Source organism: Grampus griseus (assembly GCF_964374135.1).
Source record: "Grampus griseus genome assembly, chromosome: 18".
Lineage (NCBI taxonomy): Eukaryota > Metazoa > Chordata > Mammalia > Artiodactyla > Delphinidae > Grampus > Grampus griseus.
This window is the reverse complement of record NC_139012.1, coordinates 58,758,320-58,783,299: the sequence shown is the minus strand read 5'-3', so window position 1 is coordinate 58,783,299 and position 24,980 is coordinate 58,758,320. Positions and strand designations below refer to the sequence as shown.

The 24,980-nt window shown below is 39.9% G+C and overlaps 1 protein-coding gene across 1 annotated transcript in view; it reads right to left on the bottom strand.

Annotated features, from left to right (window-relative positions):
* Nucleotides 1-3,931: 3,931 nt before the first annotated feature.
* The window catches only part of GTF2F2 (general transcription factor IIF subunit 2), a 151,427-nt gene continuing 130,378 nt past the window's right edge, over nt 3,932-24,980 (bottom strand). The window contains exons 7-8 of the mRNA XM_082675430.1: nt 18,108-18,251; nt 3,932-4,200 (exon numbers count right to left, since the gene is read on the bottom strand). Of these exons, the coding sequence (XP_082531556.1) occupies nt 4,081-4,200; nt 18,108-18,251 (264 nt within the window). The 3' untranslated portion in view covers nt 3,932-4,080. The remainder of the gene's footprint in view (nt 4,201-18,107; nt 18,252-24,980) is intronic.

Below are 24,980 nucleotides of genomic sequence, written 5' to 3'. Positions count from 1 at the left end.
ATGACTTGACAGAATTTAGTTTAAACTGGAAGCTAGAGTATTGAAAAAGTCCTTTTTTAACTTAGACGATTTCTAACAAAATCAGATAAAAGCTGTTAATTTTTTGTTTTTTCTTTTTTAAATTAAAAGTTTTAACCATTGATAATTAACCAATTATCAGTAACCAATTATTGATAATTATCAATTAACCACTGATAATTCCTAAGACACAAAAGTATAGTTGCTTTTAATTTTCTTATATTAAACCATCAAAGACTTATACTGCTGGTCTGTCAGATGTTACATCATACTATTGTATAATCAATGGTGCTACCTGCTCAAAGGAAAGGAAGTAGGAAGAAGAAAGGATGGGAGTATGTGAAGAAAACTAATGTTAAAAAGTGACCTCTTACACACTATGAAAATGATATTAGGTTTAGGAACCTGCTCTGGACTCACATAGCAATGAAAACTGAACCAAAAAGATAACCAGCTTACCACCTCCTGGACCGTCACACAAATGCCAGGGAAAATGGCCAATGCATTGGCCATCAGCTAGTGCCCCGTCCTCCTGTCACATTCCACTGCCATCCTGAACTCCGATGCAGGTCTAAGAGTCCACTCTAAAGCTGCATACCCTACCTGGATACTTGAAGTGTAATAAGGATTAAAATGTCAGCAAAAGGAGCTTGACTTTAAAGGAGGGAATGTAATCTTCATCCTGTGGGTAAGGGAGGTTTGGGTGTCTGGATTCAAGCAGGGATGCCAAAGACAATTTGGCTGCCGTTTTGATAGCCCTTTTCCTGGTATGGAGATAAGACTGGGGGGAGGGAGGCATGTGTGGGCTTCTGGGAAAGTATACTCTGGTATTCACTTTACCCCAAGGGTAAAATTCCCCTAAAGAGGGATCAGTACTCATGATAATATGTTGGGCAGGAAATGGTTCTATAAAATGGACATTATCTACCTCTTACTTAGCACTAACTTATAACCCGGGAGAGATTTGATTGCATCTGCTGAAGTGTGTCACTACTGAATTGCTGCAATGTGCCTCTCTATGTGTAATACCTGGTCATTACACTACATATCTCTAGATCGTTTATGTAGTTACATGGGCCTGTGTTACTTACACAATTAAGCAAAGCTTTAATAATAAAAAAGAAGCATTTAGTCAATAGCATAAAATATCTGTAAGAGAGAGTGGTTAACAAGTTTATTAATAAGGTTAATAAGCACATTAATAAAGTTAATATGTTTATGCTCATCAAGCTAACTGCCTGATGATATTGACGGTGTTTACTGTAGAGCAGAAGGGCATCTAGTGATTAGACCTAAGTATATGTTGAATCATTAGTTTCTTTTCATTTCAGAGACACAGAAATAGATTTTAAACTAGAAAGAACCTGACTATCTCTTAGGCAAGAGTAACTGAACAAATACCGTACATGTCATTTCAATGTCTCTGTATAATACGTGTTCATTTTTAGTTTATAAAGAGGTTATAAAAATAAAATGACAAAACACTATATTACTGATGTAACAGTGTTTATATAAGGTATACTTCTAAATTAAAAAAAAATAATGTCTTAGCACTAATTCTGAGGATTAAATGAGATAATATTTTAGAGCATTTAACATATGGCCAGGCACTGTTTACTCTCATTACCACTAATATGTACCAACAATGATGAAAACAGCTTCAAAGAAAATGTATTCACAGACCATTAGGAACAAATGCAACTCTGCTGAAATCCAGGAGAGCTGCTTCTGTTACAACAGAGCAGAACCTGTTTACTTTTTTAAGATATATCATTTTAGATGTTACTGTGGCAACATGTGATTTCAAAGCTTTCCACTGCCCAGCAACTATAATCTTATTACATTCTGTCAGTTAAAATATCCCCAAAGCGGGTGCACTAGTTGAGTTTAACAATCTCATTTGTTAAATATGGCCTTCCTCTCCTCTTACGATGTGACATCTTACCAGATGTGTATCTCCCTTATCAGCCTTCCTCTCTCTCCATCTCACAGTGGTTATAAGGGTTTAGGATGTTTGGCTGCCAAAACCATGTTTATCAGGGCAAGAGAATCCTGGAATAAAAGAAAAAAGGGAACCTAGGTGGAAGGGAGCGTCTCCTCCATGGCCAATAGCTGTATTTTTGTACTAAATAAGAAAGCAATTTCAAAAACATTAATCAGGAACGGCACCAGTCAACCACCTAGATTAGCTATCCTACTGAGATAACAAGTTGTTGAAGAGACACAAGCAGATACTATCAGGTGTGATGAGGTACAAGGTCACTAAAACAAGCTAAAGAAACCAGGTTTGCAGAAAATACCAAAGCATAGCTTCAAATGAGACAAAGTTCTGCCCTGGAAACTCTACCAGCAGCCAGCAAGTTCAATCTGGCAGGTGTTGTCACCACAAAAACAAAAGGCAGGGGTAGAGGAGACACAGGTCTGTTTCAGGGCAGTACCATACCTCCAAAAAGACAAGGTTTGGGGGGAAGGTATGTACTATGAACAAAGCGCATGACAGGTGTCCCGAATTCTCAGCTCTATACGGATTTATCACACCATTGTCCATCTGCTTTCTGACACCGAGGCTTAAGTAACTAGGAATCGAAAGGTAATGGGGATACAACATTTGGTTCCTGTGCCACAGCAAGGCAGGATAAGACAATTGGAGGTAGGGGAGGGAATGGGACCACCCTCCTCAATCAGTTTTATTTTACAGTGGGAATGCAAGGACAAAATTGTTCGTAATGCAGTGGTACCCAGCCTCAGCATTCTGGTGCTCTGCTGCTAAAAATCAAATAATACAGGAAAATATTTATCTCAGTGGATAGATTATTTCCTTGATTTGCTTTAATTACATGACATTAACAAATTTTGGCATTTGCTGCTTCCTGGCTGCAGCTGACAAAATTAACAAGTAAAGAAGACGCTTTTCATTGTGTTTAGTTTGCTAAAGCTTCTTTGGTTCTGATGGTCTTGTTCATGTGTATGCTTTTGGATTACCTAATATATAACATTTTGTACTAGAAAGACTTTAACCATGGACATGTATTGCTTTTATTTTAAATTAATTAAAGAGAAAGATGAAAGAAGCACTTTCATTCCCCAGGGACTGGCATCAACCTTTCTGTCTGCACCTATCAGCCTCACCCCTACAACCCGCATCTAGTCTGTAACCAGCAAGAGTCGGTGCACACCCGCCGAGGGTGCAGGAAAAGTTGGGGGGCAAAGTCAGTCTTTGAGAAACTTATAATCTGGGTGGGGGATAAATATCTTGAACTGGAAAAGTACTTAATTTCTAATGATTTTATTCTTTTCTTTTTTTTGTGGCCACACCACAGGGCTCGTGGGATCTTAGTTCCCCGACCAGGGATCGAACCTGGGCCCTCAGCAGTGAGAGTGCGGAGTCCTAACCACTGGATGGCCAGGGAATTCCCAATTTCTAATTATTTTAAAAGAAGAAAGAAAGAAAGACTAATTGACCATGATTTTTTCCATTTCCCATGTCACTATCGCTAGGATAAAATAAGCTAATGATGAAGACAGCTATCTTAGTACAAACATAAATGCTATCCTTTCATTAACGTGCGTGAACATGAAACACAGACACCTGTTAAAAAAAATAAAGACAGCTTTGTTCTTCGACAGTTTCAGATGAAGGAACTCTTTTTAATCCCTTTTGAGAGTTTCTGTAGTTGACTACTTTTTTCCTGCTATGCCATTCGGTTTGGATCTGTATCACTTCAGCTCCTCAGAGAGAAACAAGTACAGGGAGTCCTCATTTAGAAAACATTTCCTAATTTTACATTTTAAAAGTTAATATTTAAAAAGAAGAGCCTTCTTCAACCCCCAACCGCATCATGAATAATCTGATTAAGTATATAAATAAATGTGTTCTTTTTCCTCAAAAATCACTTAAGCAACTTGACAAGAATTATTGTTTAAAAAATTTACCTAGAGAAATTAAAGTACCAGTCATTTTCCCCCTACAACAGATGGTGCTCAAGGATTTCACGTATCAAGGCCGTTTGCTTAGCGCATCACCCTTTAGTTGTTCTGTTAGCAGGCAGGCTTCGAGTCTTCTTAATCACTCTTTTCTTCTACTTGATAATGTCTGTACTCTGGCTTCAGCTCCCACGTGTTTTTGTGGATCCCTTTTACATTTTGAATACCAATTTCTTTTAAGATTTCCTTCAGGTACGACTGAAAAACAAAAACAAAATAACCTTGACAGATGAGATTATGAACGCAGGAAACAAGATTTAAAATAAAATGATACACCAAACCACACTTTTATTAGTAATAAAAATTATGATCCTGAAAGCTCGACAAGATTTCTCTATAAAGAAGTTCAATAAACTGCTGTTTTGACTCCAGGCATACAATACGTGAAAACTGCATTAAATATATGATCATTCGCATTAAAGGGGTTGGAAGTCCTGAATGCCAGCAACCTTGAGAGCTAAAGAAAAAAAAAAAAAAAAGAAGAAAAAAAGTCTAGATGAAAATACACTAGAAAATTTGCTGATGCTTAATTTATTAAGATTACACAGCATACCAAGTGTGATCTGCCCTTGAGTTCAGTGGCATCACTGAGTTCACAGTCAGATAGGGTTATTCTTGGATTGGAAACAGTTGTTTCAGAAGCAGGAGCATGTATTAAAAAAATGACATATATCTGTGGGACATTAATACTCTATGAAGCAAGCACATGACAGGTGCCCAGAATTCTCAGTTCTAAGGTGAGTTCTCAAACTTGCTATTGGGCTACTTATTTTTCTTCTGGGGGCTGCAGCTTTCTTGTGCTTGGCTCCACCAAAGGAAAGAGGTGAGTGATGACGGAGGGCAGAACACTGCATTATGGTATTTCCGGCACCTGAAAATTCAGTATTACCCAAATGCTTACTACAGTCATGAAAATGATGGCTATGACAAATGTAATATCAAACCCCACCGTTGCTTGCCAATGCCCAAGGTGAAAAAGCATTTCACTATAAACTGATCAATACAAATTACAGTACTTCCTTCTTGGGGAAGACAGAAAAGTTAATCATTTAAAACGGACTTTTTTTCCTTTTTTTGCTGCAGAACCAACCAACCCAACAATAATTTTTATGTGTATGCTTCAAAGAACCAGTTACAGGTACATTACAGTGACCCATCCCATGGATGGAAGATGTCATATATGTAAATTTTTAAAATTTACTGAAATGAGGCACTAATTAGAAAAATGGCTGAGAAGCTCTTACCTTGATAATGTTCAAGGCAGTGCCTTTCTCAAGTGTGGTGCTAGACTATCTGCATCAGAACCTCATGGGGAGCCTGTGAGATAAGCCCCATTTTAGAGACAGTGAATCAAAATCTCTGGGGCTAGGCACGGGACTATGCATTTCACAAGCCCCCAGGAGCCTGATTTAACTGCACTAAAATCCACAGCATCTGCTTAAGGGATTCTTCTGGCTCTAATAGTCTGGCACCTTTGGGTCCTCGAAGTATTACTTAGTTTTCTCAGCCTCACTGTTGCTGAAGAGTATGCGTGAATCAGCGTCACCTAACACCACCTTACACAGACTGGTATAATGCTCTACAGCTGATAACGTACTTCCATTTAGGGCCACCTGTTCAGCACTGGAACTACGTACGGGTCCCTCAAACAGCCCTGGATGGCTCAGCTCTCGCTGGAGCAGCCTCCCCATCCCGGCAGCCAGGTCCCAGCAGGTGGCAGCAATGAACCAAAGGAGGCCTGGGTTTCCCCAGGAGAAGGCCTGCTTGCCTCCCACACCTTCTGCAGCTGGCTTCACCGAAGGACCCACCCATAAGGAGTAAGTGAATTACTCAGGTGAGCTTCAGACAGCCAGGTAATGTGCACGCCTGCCATCTTTAGATTGCATCGAAAAAAATGGAACACTGTTCATAAACGACTTCCTAATCAACAGGATTCGTAAGTGGAAAATGATGGGTTGGGCTTTGATTTTCAGTTTAGGTGCCATGAATGACTTCTTTGTAAAATTCCAAAGAATGGTTTATTGTGAGAACGGCCAGACCCTGGGCACAAACAATCACGCTACTGTGGATGCACTGTGATGGGTCAGAAATGAACAGAGCAAGCGCCAGGAGCATGGTGGCTGCCTGACAGACGCTCTTCACTTCCAGTCTAGCAGGGTCATTTATAATCTGGAAACAGAAGATGAAAAGCCTAGAAAGGGTTAAACACAAAATATGAAGAAAGTCTTAAGGGTACAAATTCAGTTGTCTTCATGTATAGCCCACCCTCACTTTATTAAACTATCAGTAGTATAATAAGGTTATGGAGTTATTTGTTTTTTATAAAGATGTCGCTCTTTTTTCTTTTTTAACAATAAGAATGCAATGAGACAGTCACAGTCTGTCAATCTGTCAGGTAACGAGATGGGATGAGGGTCGCCATATCTAGCATGGTACAGAAATCTTTTGGGGAGGGAGGGGCAAACTTCTGAAGTTTGAGAATGTTCCAAACTGCAACCTAAGACCATTCTACTATAACTAAATGAATTAACTTGGCACAAAGCATTAGCAGAGAAAGTGGTAGTAATAATAGAGAAAAACAAGGTCAGAAAATCCTTGAAGGAAAGACATAGGTAGAGAACAGTGAGATTATGTCATTTCTCTGTTTCAGAATTTTCTCTGACTTCCCCTTTGGCCTACAGGTTAAATTCCAAATTCTTTCACAGGCATCCACCCAGGTCTGTTTGCCCTTTGGCCTCTTTCTCTAACACCTCCCCATACGCGCACTTGCCATTTCTGCGTCTGCATGCTCTTGGTTTTTTTCCATGTGCCCTACCCTTTCCCTGTAATGCGCATCCCCTTCTCTCAGATCTGAACTCCTCCTCATCCTTTCCGACTCAGCACAAATGTCACCTTCTCAGAGAAACTTTCCCTAATGGTCCTACCTCTCAGATCTACATTTCACACTGTACCTACTTCAGGGAGAGCGCTCAACTATATTATAACTCTTTGTGTACATGTCTATCTCTCCCATCAAACCCTGTGCTCCCACTGCAGGGCCCGACTGCACATCAGAGCTGCAGCGCACTGATAGTGAGTGAAATGGGTGTGCTTAAGAGTAAGGAGCTAAGAGGGTTTTGGACGGTGTGGTTGGCTGTGGGGAGGTCACTTAGAAGGCCCAAAGGAATAAACCTCTAATTCTAGTTGATTTCATTTTTCATCTCATTAACATATAGGGCAATGACCCGGTTTGAGAAATAAAAATTGATTAAACTGTATTACCTGAATTTGAATGACATTTACTACTAAAATCTGTATTATAGTGCTAAAATATTATTTGAGAGAAAGCCAACTGAGGTGGAGATTTTTTTTTTTTTGCGGTACGCGGACCTCTCACTGTTGTGGCCTCTACCGTTGTGGAGCACAGGCTCCGGACGCGCAGGCTCAGCGGCCGTGGCCCACGGGCCCAGTCGCTCCGCGGCATGTGGGATCTTCCCGGACCGGGGCATGAACCCGGGTCCCCTGCATCGGCAGGCGGACTCTCAACCACTGCACCACGAGGGAAGCCCGAGGTGGAGATTTTAAAGGTTTTAGCAGGATTGAAGATTAATTGGTAATCTAACTTTCCTTTTAAAAAATGTATACCTTCACACTAATATTTATTCTAGTATCAGGCTGAGTGGCACACAGTGTGCAGTCATCCTCACAGAGTTCACAGTTTAAGATCAGGGTGTTAAATGGGGGGAAACAAAGGCATATAAGCAGGCAATCATAAACTAAAACAGAAGCACAGTAATAGGACGTAACACGCAGGACATTATGGGAGCACTTGGAAGGGGCACCTAACCCAGCCGGAGTCAAGATGTTAGGTTCTTTGAGGATGTACATTTGATCATTTGAACTGAATGGCAAGTCTGTGCAGGGATCAAGGGAAACTAGTTCTCCTCTTACTAATTCTAAACACTGATTTTGCAATTTAATCTTTTGCCTCATCACTTGTATTTTAAACACCAGATTCCAGAACTGAGTAGATCACCTTTATGTCACATAGGACTGGAAAGATTTCTCATTACCAACTGTGGGCAGTTCTGCAGAACAAGATCTGAAATAATAAATTGGCTCAGGTCCAGCAATTCTTCATCAACGAGATGTGTGGGAGGGTATTTACAGCAAGCCCGAATGCAGAGAAAAAGGGGATAGAACATTACACCTTCCTTGCAAGGGAAAGGCTAAGCACATACTGGAGCAGAGAGGTCTAGTGAGTAGGATGTGGTGTGCATGTGTGGATCAAGACAAAATGGTGGTGGCCAAAAAGCTGGAAATTCACAGATCAAATTCCTGATCTCTCCCCCAAGATCAAGACAAACCTGTGTAGGGTCACAGGGCACAGCAGCCTACTATTTTAGCCTCTCTTCTTCTCCCTCCTTACCAGCTTCCACCTCTGCCATTTTTCCTATCATCTTTTCCTCTGCTGCTCTGCCAGCCAAATGGAAGATTTATCTGCATTTCATTTTATCGGGCATTTGAGTGTTAAGCATTAACATACATAATAATAAACTATAACTAAATTCCTAGAAGTTGATAAAAAAACATATATCTTTGACAGAGAGCTGATCACCAAATAATAATGCTTTAGATAAGCTAAAGATATAACCCTACTAGACTTATCATCACAAAATCTTCCCCAGAAGGTTGGCATAAATGTGCGTCATGTAAATCAATACCAAAGACGGCACTGGTTAACAGTCTCCAAAGGGAAACTGCTACCTGCGTTTTATAAAGGGACCCAGGAGGCAAGGGCATTCACGATCAGTTATGTGATAATTTCAAAGTATCACTTCATATTTATGTGATTTTCATGTGACTGACTGTGACTCCTTTAAACAAGGTTAACAGAACAGAGGACTTACTGATGAAGATGTTAGTGGCTCCAAGGCACAAAATTCTTTCATTAAAAAGATAAACAAACTGCACATTATACATAAGCTGTGAACAAAGGCAACCTATGTTTCATTCCTTTAGACAGAGAGAACTGTGAACAGGAGAGGGAAGATGGTACTGAGGGCATCTCTGGAACATGGGCCATCTCAGCACTTTTCTCCTCTTTTCCTTCTGGTTTCACCTCTGTTTTTATACTAGTCTCCACCCTGTCCTCCTCTGAGGGTCCCACAGGCTGCATTCCTCCCTTTGTAAAACTCTAAGAAGCAGAGAGATGATCGGTAATGAAATGGCCAAGCCACAAACTCTACCCACCCCCAGCCCTACTTTATGGCTTAATCCAAATTCTAAAGAAGAAATTTATCACTGCATTAATATTCACGTGCTGGTAAATCATCTTACTTTTAGTTAACACTTCATCTGTCCAGCAGTGAGTCGCAAATGATTCACATACTTCCATATTTCAGATAAAGTTTACTTCCTTTGGGCCAAAACTTTTAATTTTAACTATATGTTTAAAGACATGCCTTCTAAACTGTATTAGTTTATTTGTATGCTAAACATAACTTAACCTTGGAATACTGCAAGGTATTCCAAGGCTGGGATATGACGGCTTCCAACTGGGGGAAAAAAACATACATATATTCATATAGTTAATGTTAAAAGTGTTAACTAGGAACATACAAAGATATCTAAAACTTAATAAAGAAAAAAATTCCTATTGAAATATAAATATGAATTCTTGCATTTAGAACCATGGAAACTACCTATTAGTGCATTTGGTGTGACAAGTAGTTTAGAATGTACAAAAAATAAGAAGATATCAATTGGCAGTGTTATTATTAGTCCACTTGAAAATATTGCTCGAAATTAAATGGCAAGCAATGAGACTCTTTAGGTATATATTTTACCATAAAGAATTTTTAGAAAATTAGCTAGTATTCTCAACAATGAAGCATTATTCACCCTTAAAATATTTGGAATAAAGTTTTACTTTAAGGCAATAGCAGATAAAAGGTTTGCTGGCTAAGGATTAAAAAAGGATTGATGGGGCTCCCCTGGTGGCGCAGTGGTCGAGAGTCCGCCTGCCGATGCAGGGGACACGAGTTCGTGCCCCCGTCCGGGAAGATCCCACATGCCGCGGAGCGGCTGGGCCCGTGAGCCATGGCCGCTGAGCCTGCGCGTCCGGAGCCTGTGCTCCGCAACGGGAGAGGCCACAACAGTGAGAGGTCCGCGTACCGCAAAAAAAAAAAAAAAAAAAAAAAAGATAATTCCCATAAGGATAGCAAGCTTAAAACAAGTCCTTCCTTCTAGCTTGCTCAGGGACTAAATAAAGAAATCAGGAGAAAGCAGTTAATGAGCTTAAACATTTACTTTTCCCTCCCTTTAAAATTAAATGGGACTGGAAGGGTGGAGAAAGAGATTTTATGAATAATGACATTTTTCAGGATAAACATAAATTGTGTGGCCTACTGCTTAATTTAAAACTCTATGTAAATTCTGTATGTAAATAATGCCCAATTTTGCATACTGGGAGCCTATGTCAGATATTGCTGTTACCTACGTAATATCTCACGTAAAATATGGACTCAATTGGTTATGTTAGTAAATTCACCCCCAATTTTACCCCATGCAGAAATAAGGTAAAAAAGAAAAAACAGTAAAAAGGCTGAAACAAACCGTACAATAAATTAAAAGAGAAAACGTTACTATTTCATAATAAACTCATTAGTAGTAACTCTATTAGTTATTAGAACCTTCTACTCATAAGGAAAGCATTAAAATTTCATAAATGTGCTTAACTTTTATCCTTTTATATTCAACATAGTTAATAATTTATTTTAGTATGACATTTCATATTAAGTATTTAGTATGACATTAATTAAGTTCACAAGCAAATAGTTATTTTTTAGCACCACCTTCTAACCAACTAAGTTAACCAGCCACTGCAAATAATTATTTTTTAAAATGGAAGTCTCGTGACTTCCCTGGTGGTCCAGTGGTTAAGAATCTGCCTTCCAATGCAGCGGACGTCGGTTTGATCCCTGGTCGGGGAACTAAGACCCCACAGGCCGTGGGGCAGCTAAGCCTACGTCCCACAACTACTGAGCCCGCGCACCACAACTAGAGAGAAGCCCACACACCGCAACAAAGAGCTGACGCAGCAAAAAAAAAAAAAAAAGTTTCACAGAGGGCTGTCACTAGCTAATATGCTCTGCTGGGAAATTGGTGGTATTTTTAGTTTTGGTAGTACCATTCAAAACTGAAAACTTCCAGTTATAGGAGACATGAAGAGAGAATAGAAGGAAATATGTGAACAGAAAGGAAATGATAAAGACTCAGGGGAAAAGAAGAAAAAGGAATCATGTAAAAAAGGGAAAGCATATGTCAGAACAAGACATTATAATAAAAACAGCATTATTCAGTAGTACATTTGGGAATGAACTTCAAACACGTAAAAAAACCCATTTTGGGGACTTCCCTGGTGGCACAGTGGTTAAGAATCCGCCTGCCAATGCAGGGGACACAGGTTCCAGAAGCCTTGGTCCGGGAAGATCCCATATGCCGTGGAGCAACTAAGCCCGTACGCCACAACTACTCAGCCTGTGCTCTAGAGCCTGCGAGCCACAACTACTGAGCCCACGTGCCACAACTACTGAAGCCCGTGCACCTAGAGCCTGTGCTCCACAACAAGAGAAGCCACCGCAATGAGAAGCCCGCGCACCGTGATGAAGAGTAGCCCTCGCTCACCGCAGCTAGAGGAAGCCCGCGAGCAGCAAGAGAGGACTCAACGCAGGCAATAAATAAATAAAAATAAACAAATTCATAAAAAAATTAAAAATAAAAAAAACCCATTTTTACTTTGGATTAGAAACTGAATGAGCTAAGATAAAGCTTAGATTCCATTCTCTATGTACTTAGCTTAGATTAACGATGATGATTCTTTCTTTTAAGTTGGTTTCAACTTTTTAACGATACAATTTTTAAAAATTGATTAATCCATTAATTTTTACTTTTGGCTGCGTTGGGTCTTTGTTGCTGCACGCGGGCTTTCTCTAGTTAGGGCGAGCGGGGGCTACTCTTAGTTGCGGTGCGCAGGCTTCTCATTGCGGGGGCTTCTCTTGTTGCGGAGCACGGGCTCTAGGCGTGTGGGCTTCAGTAGTTGTGGCTCGCGGGCTCTGGAGCGCAAGCTCAGTTGTTGTGGCGCACGGGCTTAGTTGCTCCGCGGCATGTAGGATCTTCCCAGACCAGGGCTCAAACCCGTGTCCCCTGCATTGGAAGGCGGATTCTTAACCACTGCGCCACCAGGGAAGCCTGGTGATTCTTAATAACACAGACATTTGAAAGCAGTCTGCCTGAGAGAGAAATTAGCTTCCCCCCTGCTCATTAAAAAGGGGCTCCTATTGTCAGAAAAACATTTTCTTTGCTTGTCTTTGGTTGTATACACATGTCTGAATAGAAGAGGCAATGTGGTAAGAGATGCCTTCAAGCCACTAGGCAACTTCCTTCTCTGGGACTACAACTTAGACTAGATTATCTCTAGGATTACTTTTATCTTTTAAGATCCTGAGCCAGAGATATATAACACATATATGATATATATGTACCATAATGTGTAACATAGATATCATGAAGAGGAAACAGGAGTACAGATGTCTGGCTTGAGCAACTTGGGGAATGGTGGTGTCACTGCAATGGGGAAGTCTGGGGGGTCGGGGTTGGAGGGGTGTAGAAATCAAGAGTTTTGTTTTCCACAAACTAAATTTGAGATAACAGTCAAATGACTATGACTCATCAGGTGCTACTTCTGTAGCAAGCAGTATGGCACAAGGGTGGGAGAGGCAGTGGGCTCGGTTGATGGACTTCCGTACCCTTGGCTCAGGAATAAGCATACAACCCCCATCAGGGCAATTAAAGTCTTCCCTGAGCTTTTGCTGGAATCATCAGGACAGATATTGTCTTTCTGCTTTGAGGCTGCTAGCTGTGAGGTGCTTCAGGAGGCCACTTTGGTTACCACATGGCAAGATCCTGCCTAAGGATAAAGACAACACACAGAATGATGAGGAAAGATGTGGAGAGATGGGGAGGGACAGTTCTAACTAAATAATATTAGTAGCTGGATCTAGCCATGTCTAAAGCAAGATGCATTCCTGAACTTCTCAGCTACAGGAGCCTATAAATTCTATTTTTGTTTAAGCTAGTTTGAGCTGAGTTTCTCTTTCTTGCAGCTGAAAGAGTCCCTACCAATTCACAGATCTATAGGAACATATATTTGTAAATAAAATTTTATTTTTTTGACAGGAGAAATGCTCAGTATATCAAATTCCCTAGCTATTTTATCCTTTAAAAAAGCATATCTTCTTGTATCTCACTGATGCCAAATTTCACTTATTTCTGTTCAAGCATTTATTTAGGCCTGTCTGGAAACAAACTCTGAGGATTATGTTAACACTACCTTATTGCTGCATCAGTTTTATCAAAAGCTTACTTTGGGCAAATAAACAAGCCTGTTCAGCATTATTTAGTGCTAGGCAATTTGAAGTGCGGGCACCAAGCTGCTTCACAATCAAAGCCATGCAAATCTCTGCCTCATTTTTTTTGTTGATTTGAACTTACTTTATAAAAGCATGCTAACTGTTCAATTACATACACTGAATTCAAAAGTAAATGGTCCACTGGATCGACATGATTGGGGCTGCTGATTTAGAAGGGTCATCAATAATTAAAGATAAACTTCCCTGAATCTTGACGTGAAATTGAGTGGATTTAGAGCATAAGGAAATGAAGAGGTTCAGTTATAATTAGAGCTGATTTTCGACGACACTTCTAATACAAATGGATGTTTAGAGAAACACTGGGAAATGGGTGCTGTGTTAAGAGAACAGTATGCTAGGGCTCAAAATGGTCTTCGCAGGTTGGTGTTTCAAAGGGAGCAATTATATACAGTTTCTAGTGTTTTTTTTTTTTTTTTTCTGCGCGCGGGCTTCTCACTGTTGTGGCCTCTCCCGTTGCGGAGCACAGGCTCCGGACGCGCAGGCTCAGCGGCCATGGCTCACGGGCCCAGCCACTCCACGGCATGCGGGATCTTCCCAGACCGGGGCACGAACCCGTGTCCCCTGCATCGGCAGGTGGACTCTCAACCACTGCGCCACCAGGGAAGCCCTGGTTTGTATTTTTGAAGGAAATGATATTATGCTTCTATTTTACAGATATAATAAAATATGAAGAAAGACTAGACATAACACATTCAAGGTGAAAGAGCAAAGACTGCCCGGAGAGAAATAATAGGCTTCCCCTGATAGTTTGCTTTACAGAGGGGAAAAAAAAAGTCAAAATTTAAACTGCATAAAAACACTTCTTTAAATGGATACCGTGTTTCCAACTTTTTATCAGTTACCAGAGCCTGGCATATTAATAAAATTGGCTTATTTGCCCTGAATGAGTAACTTTAACTCTTTGGTTGCTTATGCAAGTCACACACCTGCGAATGAGAGAAAAGGGCTAGCCCTTAAGGGCAGTTTCTCTAATCAATAATTTTGCTTGTAGAAGTGAAGGTTTTTAGGAAGAAGAATATAGAAGGAAAGGAACTGGAAAAACAAGAAAATACTTCCGAGTCACTCAGAATGTCAAAAATGACATTCTAAAGGTCAGAAAGCAGATGGTAACTTAAGAATACAGTAGTAGTGTTAATAACAAAGAGGAGGTATTAAAGCAATACACTTCACGGTTAGAAACTTGGTATCAAAAGTGGCACTGGGCGCCATTGGAAAACGAGAGCAGGGACTTCCCTGGTGGTGCAGTGGTTAAGAATCTGCCTGCCAATGCAGGGGACACGGGTTCGAGCTGTGGTCCAGGAAGATCCCATATGCCGCGGAGCAGCTAAGCCGGTGCGCCACAACTACTGAGCCTGCGCTCTAGAGCCCACGAGCCACAACTGCTGAGCCCACGTGCCACAACTACTGAAATCCATGCACTCTAGAGCCCACGTGCCACAAATACTGAGCCCGTGGGCCCCTAGAGCCCATGCTCCGTAACAAGAGAGGCCATTGCAATGAGAAACCTGTGCACCGCAACGAAGACCCAACAAAGCCAAAATAAATTAATTAATTAATTAAAAAAAAGAAAACAAGAGCATGTCATTAAATGCATACACTAAAGAACTGATTAACACAAAGAAGATCTCTTTTCTTCCCTTTTACACAGGGCTCAAAAATTTGTTTAATAATACTAATAATAATAGTAAAATACTTTGCTGTTGACAAATGCAACTTTCATAAACATTAATTATTATAAGGATCCTGTAAACTAGGTATTTTAAAAACATATTTACAAAGTATAATATGATAAACATTTAATTTGAATATATTGGTAAATTTTATATTAAGAATGTCATATATTAAGTAAATTAAATATTAAATTATATAATGTATTAAACATTAAATGCATTTAAATACCTAGGACTCTGGCTAAATGGCAGGGCTGGGACTTGAACTGAGATCCTATTACTTCCAGTCCCGTGCTCTTTCCATCATACCAGGAAATCTCTTTCCTGGATCACTGACCTTCATGTGACACTGGGTTCCTTCATTCTCTTGGTATTACTCAGACTAAAATCAAATTAATAAGGGTATATTCATGACAATTAGTACAGACTGACTTATGCCCTGTGAACCTTTTAAAGGGGATAGTTACTACACAGAGGAGAGCTGGGCTCTGGCCACTTTCTTTCTAGGTCAAGGGGCTTTGCCAACTCAGTTCAAATGTGAGTGGGAGGTGGAGAGGAGGAGATGAAATAGGAGAAAGAGAGAATCACAGATGGAGAGCTGGAAGGGCTCCCAAGGATTATCCAGTCCAACTCCTCAGTTTTAGCAATGGAAGTGACTTCTCCAGATCCCACTGAGGTATGGCAGGACTGGAATCAACGCTGACCACTTCCTGTCCTCTCCTCCCCTCTATGCGAGGATAACGGTAGCTCTGGCATTCCATGCTTTCTCGAGATGGCTCTTTCTACCCTGCTCCTGCCATAAACGACATGAGGTCTGTCAAAATCCACCTGAGGAAAATATGGTGGTCTTTAAATGCAGAGGATGGGCCATCTCCTGATTCTTAAATCAATTACTGAATTGCTACTATGTTTGTGTTGTGGAATGCATGAATATTTAGGGATATGAATAATATACAAACCTGCCTTCAAAAACTTTACGCTTGCCGAGGCAATTTAGTCCCTAAATAATAAAACTATTATAAAATAATTGTTTCTAGGTCAGTGGTTCTCAAGCTCTTTGAGGTTCCCAGGCTTTCTACGAGAATCTGATATAAACTATAAATCTGCTCTCCAGAAAAATCCACACATTTCTGTACATACTCAGGGCGTTGCTGGATCTCCTAAAGCCCATCTACTGACCATGAATGAAGAAGCTCTATTATAAGAGATTCACTGAGTTCCACCATGTAAAAATTATCCGAAGAACAAAGATTGAGAGAAATACTAGTTATCCCTTTTCTTTGATGCAAAATGAGTAAACTTTAAAAATATGTCATCCCATGTTAAGGGCAAAGAAAGTGCTTTCCCTAGTATCATCTGAATGGCCCTCTACAAACACTTATTTTCCCATATCTAATTTTGTGTGTGTGTGTGTGTGTGTGTGTGTTATTCTATGAGAATATACTGTTTGCATCCAGAATTTCTGGAATGGCCTTTTCATGTATATATAAAATACAAAGGTAAACTTCATTAAAACCAGAAGAAACAGAGCTTAGCTTATGAATTATTCTATTTCAAATTTTTTATCTAGCTTGGAATGCTGTTTCTAAGGCTTTGATGCTGAAGGGAGCGAAGTCATTAAGATGAGTTGATAATACTGCCGGCATGAGCACTTTCCTCCTCTCTGGTAAAAAAAAAACAACGACAAAGTACTGAGGTCTTTTGGAATTCAAATTTCTTTCTTAATGAAAAAGTGAAAGGATGAAATATAACAGTAAAGAAATCTCTACAGAAGTGGGAAGCCGTACCATCAATACTGAAGTTTCAGAAATAATTTCCTAAAGCTTTGAATAAATCAGAAAAAAATTATACCAAGCCGTTTATGTTAAAATATTTTACAAAAGCAGTTATCTTGTTACATATTCTGAAGCAAATAAATGGAACAGTTAGAATTAACATATTCTTGAGTATCCTGGCAAAGCGGACAAAATAATAAAGCAAAGTGGGTAAGAGGACAAAAACAAGGGGGTTTCCATCTAATTTTTAAAAACCTGTAAAGTAAAATACTTTAGGTAAAATACTTAAAATACTAAAATACTTAAATACTTAAAATACTAAAATATAATTCAATTTGATACTTTGCTAACCTCAGGTGTGAGAAAGTTAAATGGAAGGAAATGTGACCCAAAGCTGGAGAAAGGGTTTAGATCCCTTACTTGTTACCAACATTTTAAATGGATTAGAAACACAAATTATTAGCAAATAGGCACAAGAGTCTGGAGAAGTGATTAAAAATGATTACTTATAGAACAAACAAAAACTTTCTAAAACATCAATTTATTAAAATTTTCCTTGAAAATGGAGAATAGCCCAACGCAATCATAATCTCAACAAGCATTGTGAGGCAGTACAGCTCAAGTTTAAAAAGACCTAATGTTAGTGCTAGATAGATTCTGATTAAAAAAAAAAAAAATCCACAGAGAACAGTTCACAAAACGGGGATAAACATTCCCCGTGAAAGACCCATACAACTCTTCAAGTTGAGCTTTTTTGGAGGGAGGTAAGAGAACAAAAGACAGACTAGAAAGGATATAAACAAAGAGACTTCAGGCTTAAAGTCAAGGATCAGTCAAAAGGAGGACAAATCCACCTTTTCTTCATATGGAACTACTGATATTAAATGTATTTAAAATAGAAAACAATGAAGCTGAGGTAAGAAAACAAAATGAAGGAAGGGAGGAAGGAAGGGAGGAAAGGAGGGAGGGAGGGGGGAGGAAGGGAGGGAGGAAAGGAGGGAGGGGGGGAAGAAGGGAGGGAGGGAGGGGGAAAAAGGCTACACTGAGACATCTTTTCCATGTTGAAACAAAACCTGACATCAGCATAGGTGCAAGTGAACTTATTCATTTACAATACACTTCTCTTCAGGAAAGCTGTATTAATGAAGCAGGACGTATTTAAAGGATCAATGTGAGCATATACATACCACAGGCTGTTTTGTGATGTCCACCAAGTCCTTAAGATTATAATATTGATGCTTCTCAAAGGCCGAAAACAACATGTCTAAAACGTGTTGTTTATCAGCTCGAGCTCGTTTCCCATCTTCTTTCTTTTTCCTTTCATATTCAATCTAGGTGCAAAAAGCAAAAAAAAAAAACGGAAGGCATTAATTCAACATGCTCACTTTGAAACACAGGCACTCTCTTTTCAGTCCTCCACGTGACACTTAGATTTTAAGCTGCAAAGCAGCAGGTCAAAGGGTGGTGGTTCAGTACCTGGGGTCCTCGCTGCTCCCAGGGCTCCTCAGACCGTTAAGGCTCTAAGAAGGTATTAAAGCCCATCTGTAACCCGTTTTCATTATTCCCTAAAGCTTTACATAATGTGTCCACTTCCTCGCAAAAAGCCTTTCTTTACCGAAATTGTATCAGTTCAGCGTGGCCACCAGTTAGCTCATGTTGATCACAAAGTCTAACTTGCAGTTGTTTTTGATTACCCGAAATTCAGTAAAACAGTTTATCTGCTACATGCAGTTTGGTAGGCAACATCTTTCAAAATTGGAGTTTTTCAGGGCAGGAAGAGGGTTGAGGGGCAGGCAGATCATAGAACAGGTTCTCTAGGGATGAAAAGTTTGGGAACATTGGTAAAAAGGAAAGCACATGGGAGGTGAAAGGAGGCCTTTTCTCCTCCCAACTGTGTGACCTCTTTGAACTTGCTTCTTCTGTAAGATGAAGCAGTGACATGAAGAGAGTGTATAAACTCTCTCCTAGTGTTACCTTCCAGAGACGTGCATTTGTAAAAAAATTACCTTTTTATTGAAAACGTGCAACTTACTTGCATTCACGTCAGTTGATTAAGCTTTTAAATTTTTTTTTAAGAAAAACTTTATTTATTTATTTATTTTTGCGGCACGCAGGCCTCTCACTGTTGTGGCCTCTCCCGTTGCGGAGCACAGGCTCCGGACGTGCAGGCCCAGCGGCCATGGCTCACGGGCCCAGCCGCTCCGCGGCACGTGGGATCCTCCCGGACCGGGGCATGAACCCGCGTCCTCTGCGTCGGCAGGCGGACTCCCAACCACTGCGCCACCAGGGAAGCCCAAGAAAGACTTTATTTTGATGAAGCCTCAGGAACTATATGTTACAGGACATGTATATAAACTGCGGCAGCCCACCTGGTAAATACAGCATCAGAAGGGGGGGTGAAAGCTACCAAGAGAACAATCTTCTGTGCGTCTCTATAATTTAGAGACTAACTTCAAAGACAGTGAAATACGTTTCAAAATGTACAACTAAATTAGGCACAAATTCCAGCTTCATAGAGTTAGGCTTATTCTCTGGATTTTAACAACAGAGATGTAAAAAGATAAAGTCTAATTTCTACTGATGTCAAGACTAATATATCAGACACTTTCAAATTAGAGGCAAGAAGTAACTGACAACAAGTATCTGTCCTTCAATTAGATAAAATTAGGAGCTATACAAGGAAAAAGGACTAAATTGAATGTCTTAATTTTTATGATATGTACATCTTGGGAGTAAAACTCAAAACCCATTCATCTCCTCAACAGATTAAGCATAGATTAGGTGCTTGGTATTGCACTAAAATATGGGGCAAATAAGACACTCTCTTTCAAAAGGTATCCCTTTCTTAGGGCTTGTGTATTAAAATGTACAGACAGGGCCTTGAGCATTTTAAATGTAGTAATAGTAGTAATGTAGTAATAGAGAGCACAGAGCTACCTAGAACAAGATCATGATGCTGAAAGAAAGTGCAAATGCATGGCACAGACTGTATTGTTGGGGAGGAATGAAATCTAGCTAGCCTCAAGATTTTCTGGGTGGAAAGAGCCTGAAAGAAAACAACTGTGGGCAGCTACAAAGGAATTGCTAAAGAGCAGAGTGACTAGAAGAGCTAGAAGCAAGACTGCAGAGGGGAGAGGCCAGAGAAACCCATGACCAAGGGGGAAATCCATGCCTTCTCAATTTGAGGAAGATGGAAGAACAGATGAAAAAAAAATGCACTTAAGGAAAAAGGCAGAATTACAGATTCTGCCCCAATTCTGAGAGAAAGGAGGCTGCAGAGATAGCCAAGACCAACAGAGATCTACCTGAGGGCCACTCAAGGAAGAATTTTCTTTCTCTCGGGTCAAAAGAAGGATAGAAAGAACTAAGACAGTGGCTGTATGATGGAGAAAGAAATCACGACAGACCAGGACAAAACCCACAAATCCAAACAGTCTTTGGATTAAAAAGAAGAATGAGATCATGGAATGCCTTAAGGGATTAATCTTTAAGCCTTGCTTTGCTGACCAAGGTCTCAAATATGTCATTATTTCCCCCTACTTACATTTGTACTTAGTTTGCATCCTGACATTCCCTTCCACAGGTGCACTGTATTCGAAAGGGTTTGCTTTGTCCACTGTGATGGACAGTCTAGAAAGGAGGGCCTGGTAAAAGAGTATGAAAGTCTGGACCACGGGATGAAGATGTTATAGCCTTTTACTCTGACCAAGTGGGGACTAAGAGAAACTTAACTTGGATCTAGAAAATAGAGGGAGATAGAATCAGACTAAGGAGGAGTGGGGAAAGCCTATTCCCTTCCCGCAGGCTTGAGTGGGATGTGGGATCTCATTTAGGGAAAAGCCATTGGTCCTCAAGAAAAACAAGACAAAGAAGTGGGGACCTAGCAAAAGACCAGTGCTAGGCTTTGGACTCTAAGTGTGGAGCTACAGTTGTATGATATTCTATCTTCTCTTCTGTCCCAGCTTTAATTTATGCTGAAAGAAGATGGAAAAAGTTAAATTAAGGAAATAGGAAACAGAAGTTATGGTATATTCAGCTTCCACCTTTAGCCATCTCTTCCTTGTGTAAAATGACTCGAGGGTTTCCCTGGTGGCGCAGTGGTTGAGAGTCCGCCTGCCGATGCAGGGGACACGGGTTCGTGCCCCGGTCCGGGAAGATCCCACATGCCGCGGAGCAGCTGGGCCCGTGAGCCATGGCCGCTGAGCCTGCGCGTCCGGAGCCTGTGCTCCGCAACAGGAGAGGCCACAACAGTGAGAAGCCCCCGTGCAGAAAAAAAAAAAAAAAAAAAAAAAGACTCGAGAACCTAGGGAGATGAACAAAAATGTTTTCAAGTAAAGAAATGTGCTGGTAAAGCAAGATGGCCCAGTTCAGAGAGGGCATACATTCTAGCTGGCAGTGGAGAGAAAAACTTAAGTGTTTGTTATCAAGTTGTCCCAACCCTAAAGCCATATGTCAGACCCAAAAGGACTGAAGAAAAGAATTTAGAATAAATTAGAAAGAAACTTCAAAATCAATATTGAGGATAAGGGACTTCCCTGGTGATCCAGTGGTTAAGAATCCATCTTGCAACACAGGGGACGCCAGTTTGATCCCTGGTCGGGGAACTAAGATCCCACATGCCTTGGGGCAACTAAGCCCATGCACCACAATTACTGAGCCCACACGCTCTGGAGCCCTCGCGCCACAAGTAGAGAGAAGCCTGTGTGCTGCAACGAAAAATCCTGTGTGCCACAACTAAGACCCGCCAAATAATAATACAAATAAATAGATATTAAAAAAATACTGAGGATAAGATTAAGAGTCAGATTAGGTTGTGATTTGTAATGTTAATGAGTACTGAGAAAAGCACCAATTCTACACAGAAATTTTTTTAAAAATCTTGGTTTACATGTTTCAATCTCAAAACACTGTATTTAACATTGCTGCTTTCCTTCTTTAAATTGTGGAGAAAACAGACTAGACTTGTATGCTTGTCTTTCTGTGTTAACCATGTCTATCAATGGCTCAATAACCCAGGGGACAGTGCAGCCTAACTTTACTTTTGACTAGTGAAATAAAAACACTTAAAAGCGCACCTGAAACTAACACAACATTGTAAATCAACCATACTTCAATCAATCACTCAAATATTTGCAAAAGAAAAAAAAACACTTAGAAGTGTAATCTGAAAACCCAGACATATATCTCTTTAATGCCCTCAGGGCCTGTACTATAGGATAACTTACAGAAAAGATTGTTTTAAAACAAAATTTCTGCAGTACCGCATTATTTAAATCTTTTTTGATAATGTCCAAGACAGGCTTATAACCCAAATTCTGCTCTGTGGTATCAGGTAGTTCCAATATATGTGTAACTATAAAAAGGGACTGAAATTACTTCCATGATCATTTAGTTATTAATAACTTATACTCAGGACAAAACTAAGATCCCTGAGGTAACTTTTCTCTTTTAAGCCAAACAGTGTAGAAATGCCAATCTTAATATTGCACTTACAACTTTGTACTACAAATAAAATTAATTCTACAAATAAGCTACAAATGATATGAACTAGTTTAGGAGAAGACTACTGTTTTGAGATAATGCTATTTCTTCTCATTTTAGCTCTTTTCCCTTTGGGCATTTTGTTTTGTACTGGCATTATAAGGAGATGACACTCAAAGCAGTCATATTTTCTAACTTTTTAGCAGCTACCACAAAATATGAGTAGGAGAGTTACTGGACTAGAAATAGCTTTTATATTATATGAATTTTAATTACTGATCTTATATCTGCCCCCAATGACCACAGACTACAGTGTAACCAGCTGCATAGAAATAAATGTCAATTCAGAAAGAACATTAAATTTAATCTCTAGTTACAAATTTTTACAATCCAAAAAATCCATCATATACAATTTTACTTTCAAAATGAAAAGCAAATTATTCAAGACTAAAAAAGCAAACAAATGTTGAAAATCCATTGTGGATGTGGTATAGAGCTGTTCAACCATCATTACTGAAACAATAATCACTGACTAAAATTATAAATGCCACCCACTGCCAATTAAAGTATTATAATACAAATGTCTGTAAATTTCTAGATTGTTGTTTGCAGAAATATTTTGATTGCTTTGTCAAGGCAGTCTTTGTGGAGGCTTGTATTTTAACTTTTAAAGTGAGCATGACAGCCTTGAATAACATGGTTTGCATTTTAAATCCTTATGAAAGACTCCCCCCCACCCCCAATGCTCCTGTTTCTGCTTAGTGTGTTGTTATCTCTTGGGAGGAAATTATTTCTTTAGAGTTGATCAGTCCTTGGTGTGCAAATTCAAATGAACGAAGCATGTATCCTTATACTACACTATATACTACAGTAGGCAAATATTGCCGAAAGGCCTTTAGATACAGTCCTGCAGGCATCCATTTTAATCAGCAAAATTCCAAATTCATACAGATACCTGAGAACAAAACAAAAAGCTAAGCAAAACCCCCCCCCCCCCACTGCCAACAACCCTAGCTCTGAAGACTAACACAGTTGGTTGCCACACAGAAGGAAACAGAGTATGCATAAAATAAATTTTCTTTTTAGTTCCTGGGGGTTTACTTCAAGATTTTATGTAATAGTTCTATTACCTCCAACAGTAGTTTTCTAGTTCAATTTTTCTAATTCTCTATCATTTTCAGACTAAGAGCTCTTGCCAGGAAAAAAAAAGGGAAAGAGAAATCTTTTTTCAAGCTGGGGTGGGTGGGGCATAGAGGGGGATTGATGATAACAGAGCCGAGAAGATACTAAGCCTTTTTAAAAGTCTTAGGTTTAGTGGAAAGAAACTTCCTGGTCTCTCGGGCATCATTTTTGCTCCCCACCCCAACAGGAGATGGCAGACAGAGCTATAAAAAATGCCTGTAACTGTGGATCAGTGGCGGAATGCTAGAATTACCTAGGGAACTTAAAAATTTAAGACAGCTGGCCTCCATAGTAGATCAATACAATCAATCTCTGGAGGTATTTTTCTTTTTAAAAGCTTCCCAGGTGATTCTAGTGTACAGCCAGCATTGAGAACCACTGTCTAGACAAGAGAAGACACAAATCCTTATGAGAAAAGGGAGTCCTTATGAGAAAGGTCATCAGATGGAGACTACATGTAAGAATACTGTGACATTTACACAGGCTGGATGATGATGTCCACAACGTCAACCAGAACACACATACACAAGCACCCTTACTTGCAATCAGGGATGGAGGGAGCTGAAAGGAATCTTACACATCAGCTGACTCTATATTTTGATTATACAACTCTATCAGTAAAAAAAATATTTTTTTCCCCTCGCCACGCAGCTTGTGGGATCTTAGCTCCCTGACCAGGAACGGAACCCAGGCCCTCAGCAGTGAAAGCGCTGAGTCCTACCCACTGGACCACTGGGGAAATCCCAATCAGTAAAAAATGTAAAGCATGAACTATATGAATATATATTTGTAAATTATTAAAAACTGTATTCTGTATTAATATGCACAGTTATCTTTATAAAGCGTACAAGAACAAAAAATTTAAAGAGATGAAATAAAAATAAAACTATTTTAGGAATAAGTTTTAATTTAATTTGTCAAAATTACAAAACACTTTTTTTTGTTTTGCTCTCAAAATACAGTGGATCCGTCTTCATGTTCTGGATGCTTAGTCTTTAAATGAATTGCAAACTGTGATGGCTTTGAACCAGCAACAGCTAATACAACCTACGGTACAACACAAAGGTCAAGGGTCACTATGTCAAATTATTTCCAATAAGCCTTCAGCTCCCAGCCTTGGCGGCGGTGGTGGTGGCGTCAGGGGACTGCAGGCCACACTTCTGAGACCCCCCTGCCAGCCTGTTCCCAGCTGAGGCTCTGCCAATGGAAGAAGGAAGCAGGAGGAAGGGCGGTTTTCTTCTCTTGTGCTGTGGAAGCACCTCTGGAAGCAGCAGCTTCCTCATCTCTGGCAACCTCAGCCCTTCCATTTTTGTTATTCCATTCTGTAAACCATTTGTAACCAGTTCCCTACTTTAAGTCCCTTTCGGCTTGAAATATCTGGAGTTGTTTCTTCTTCC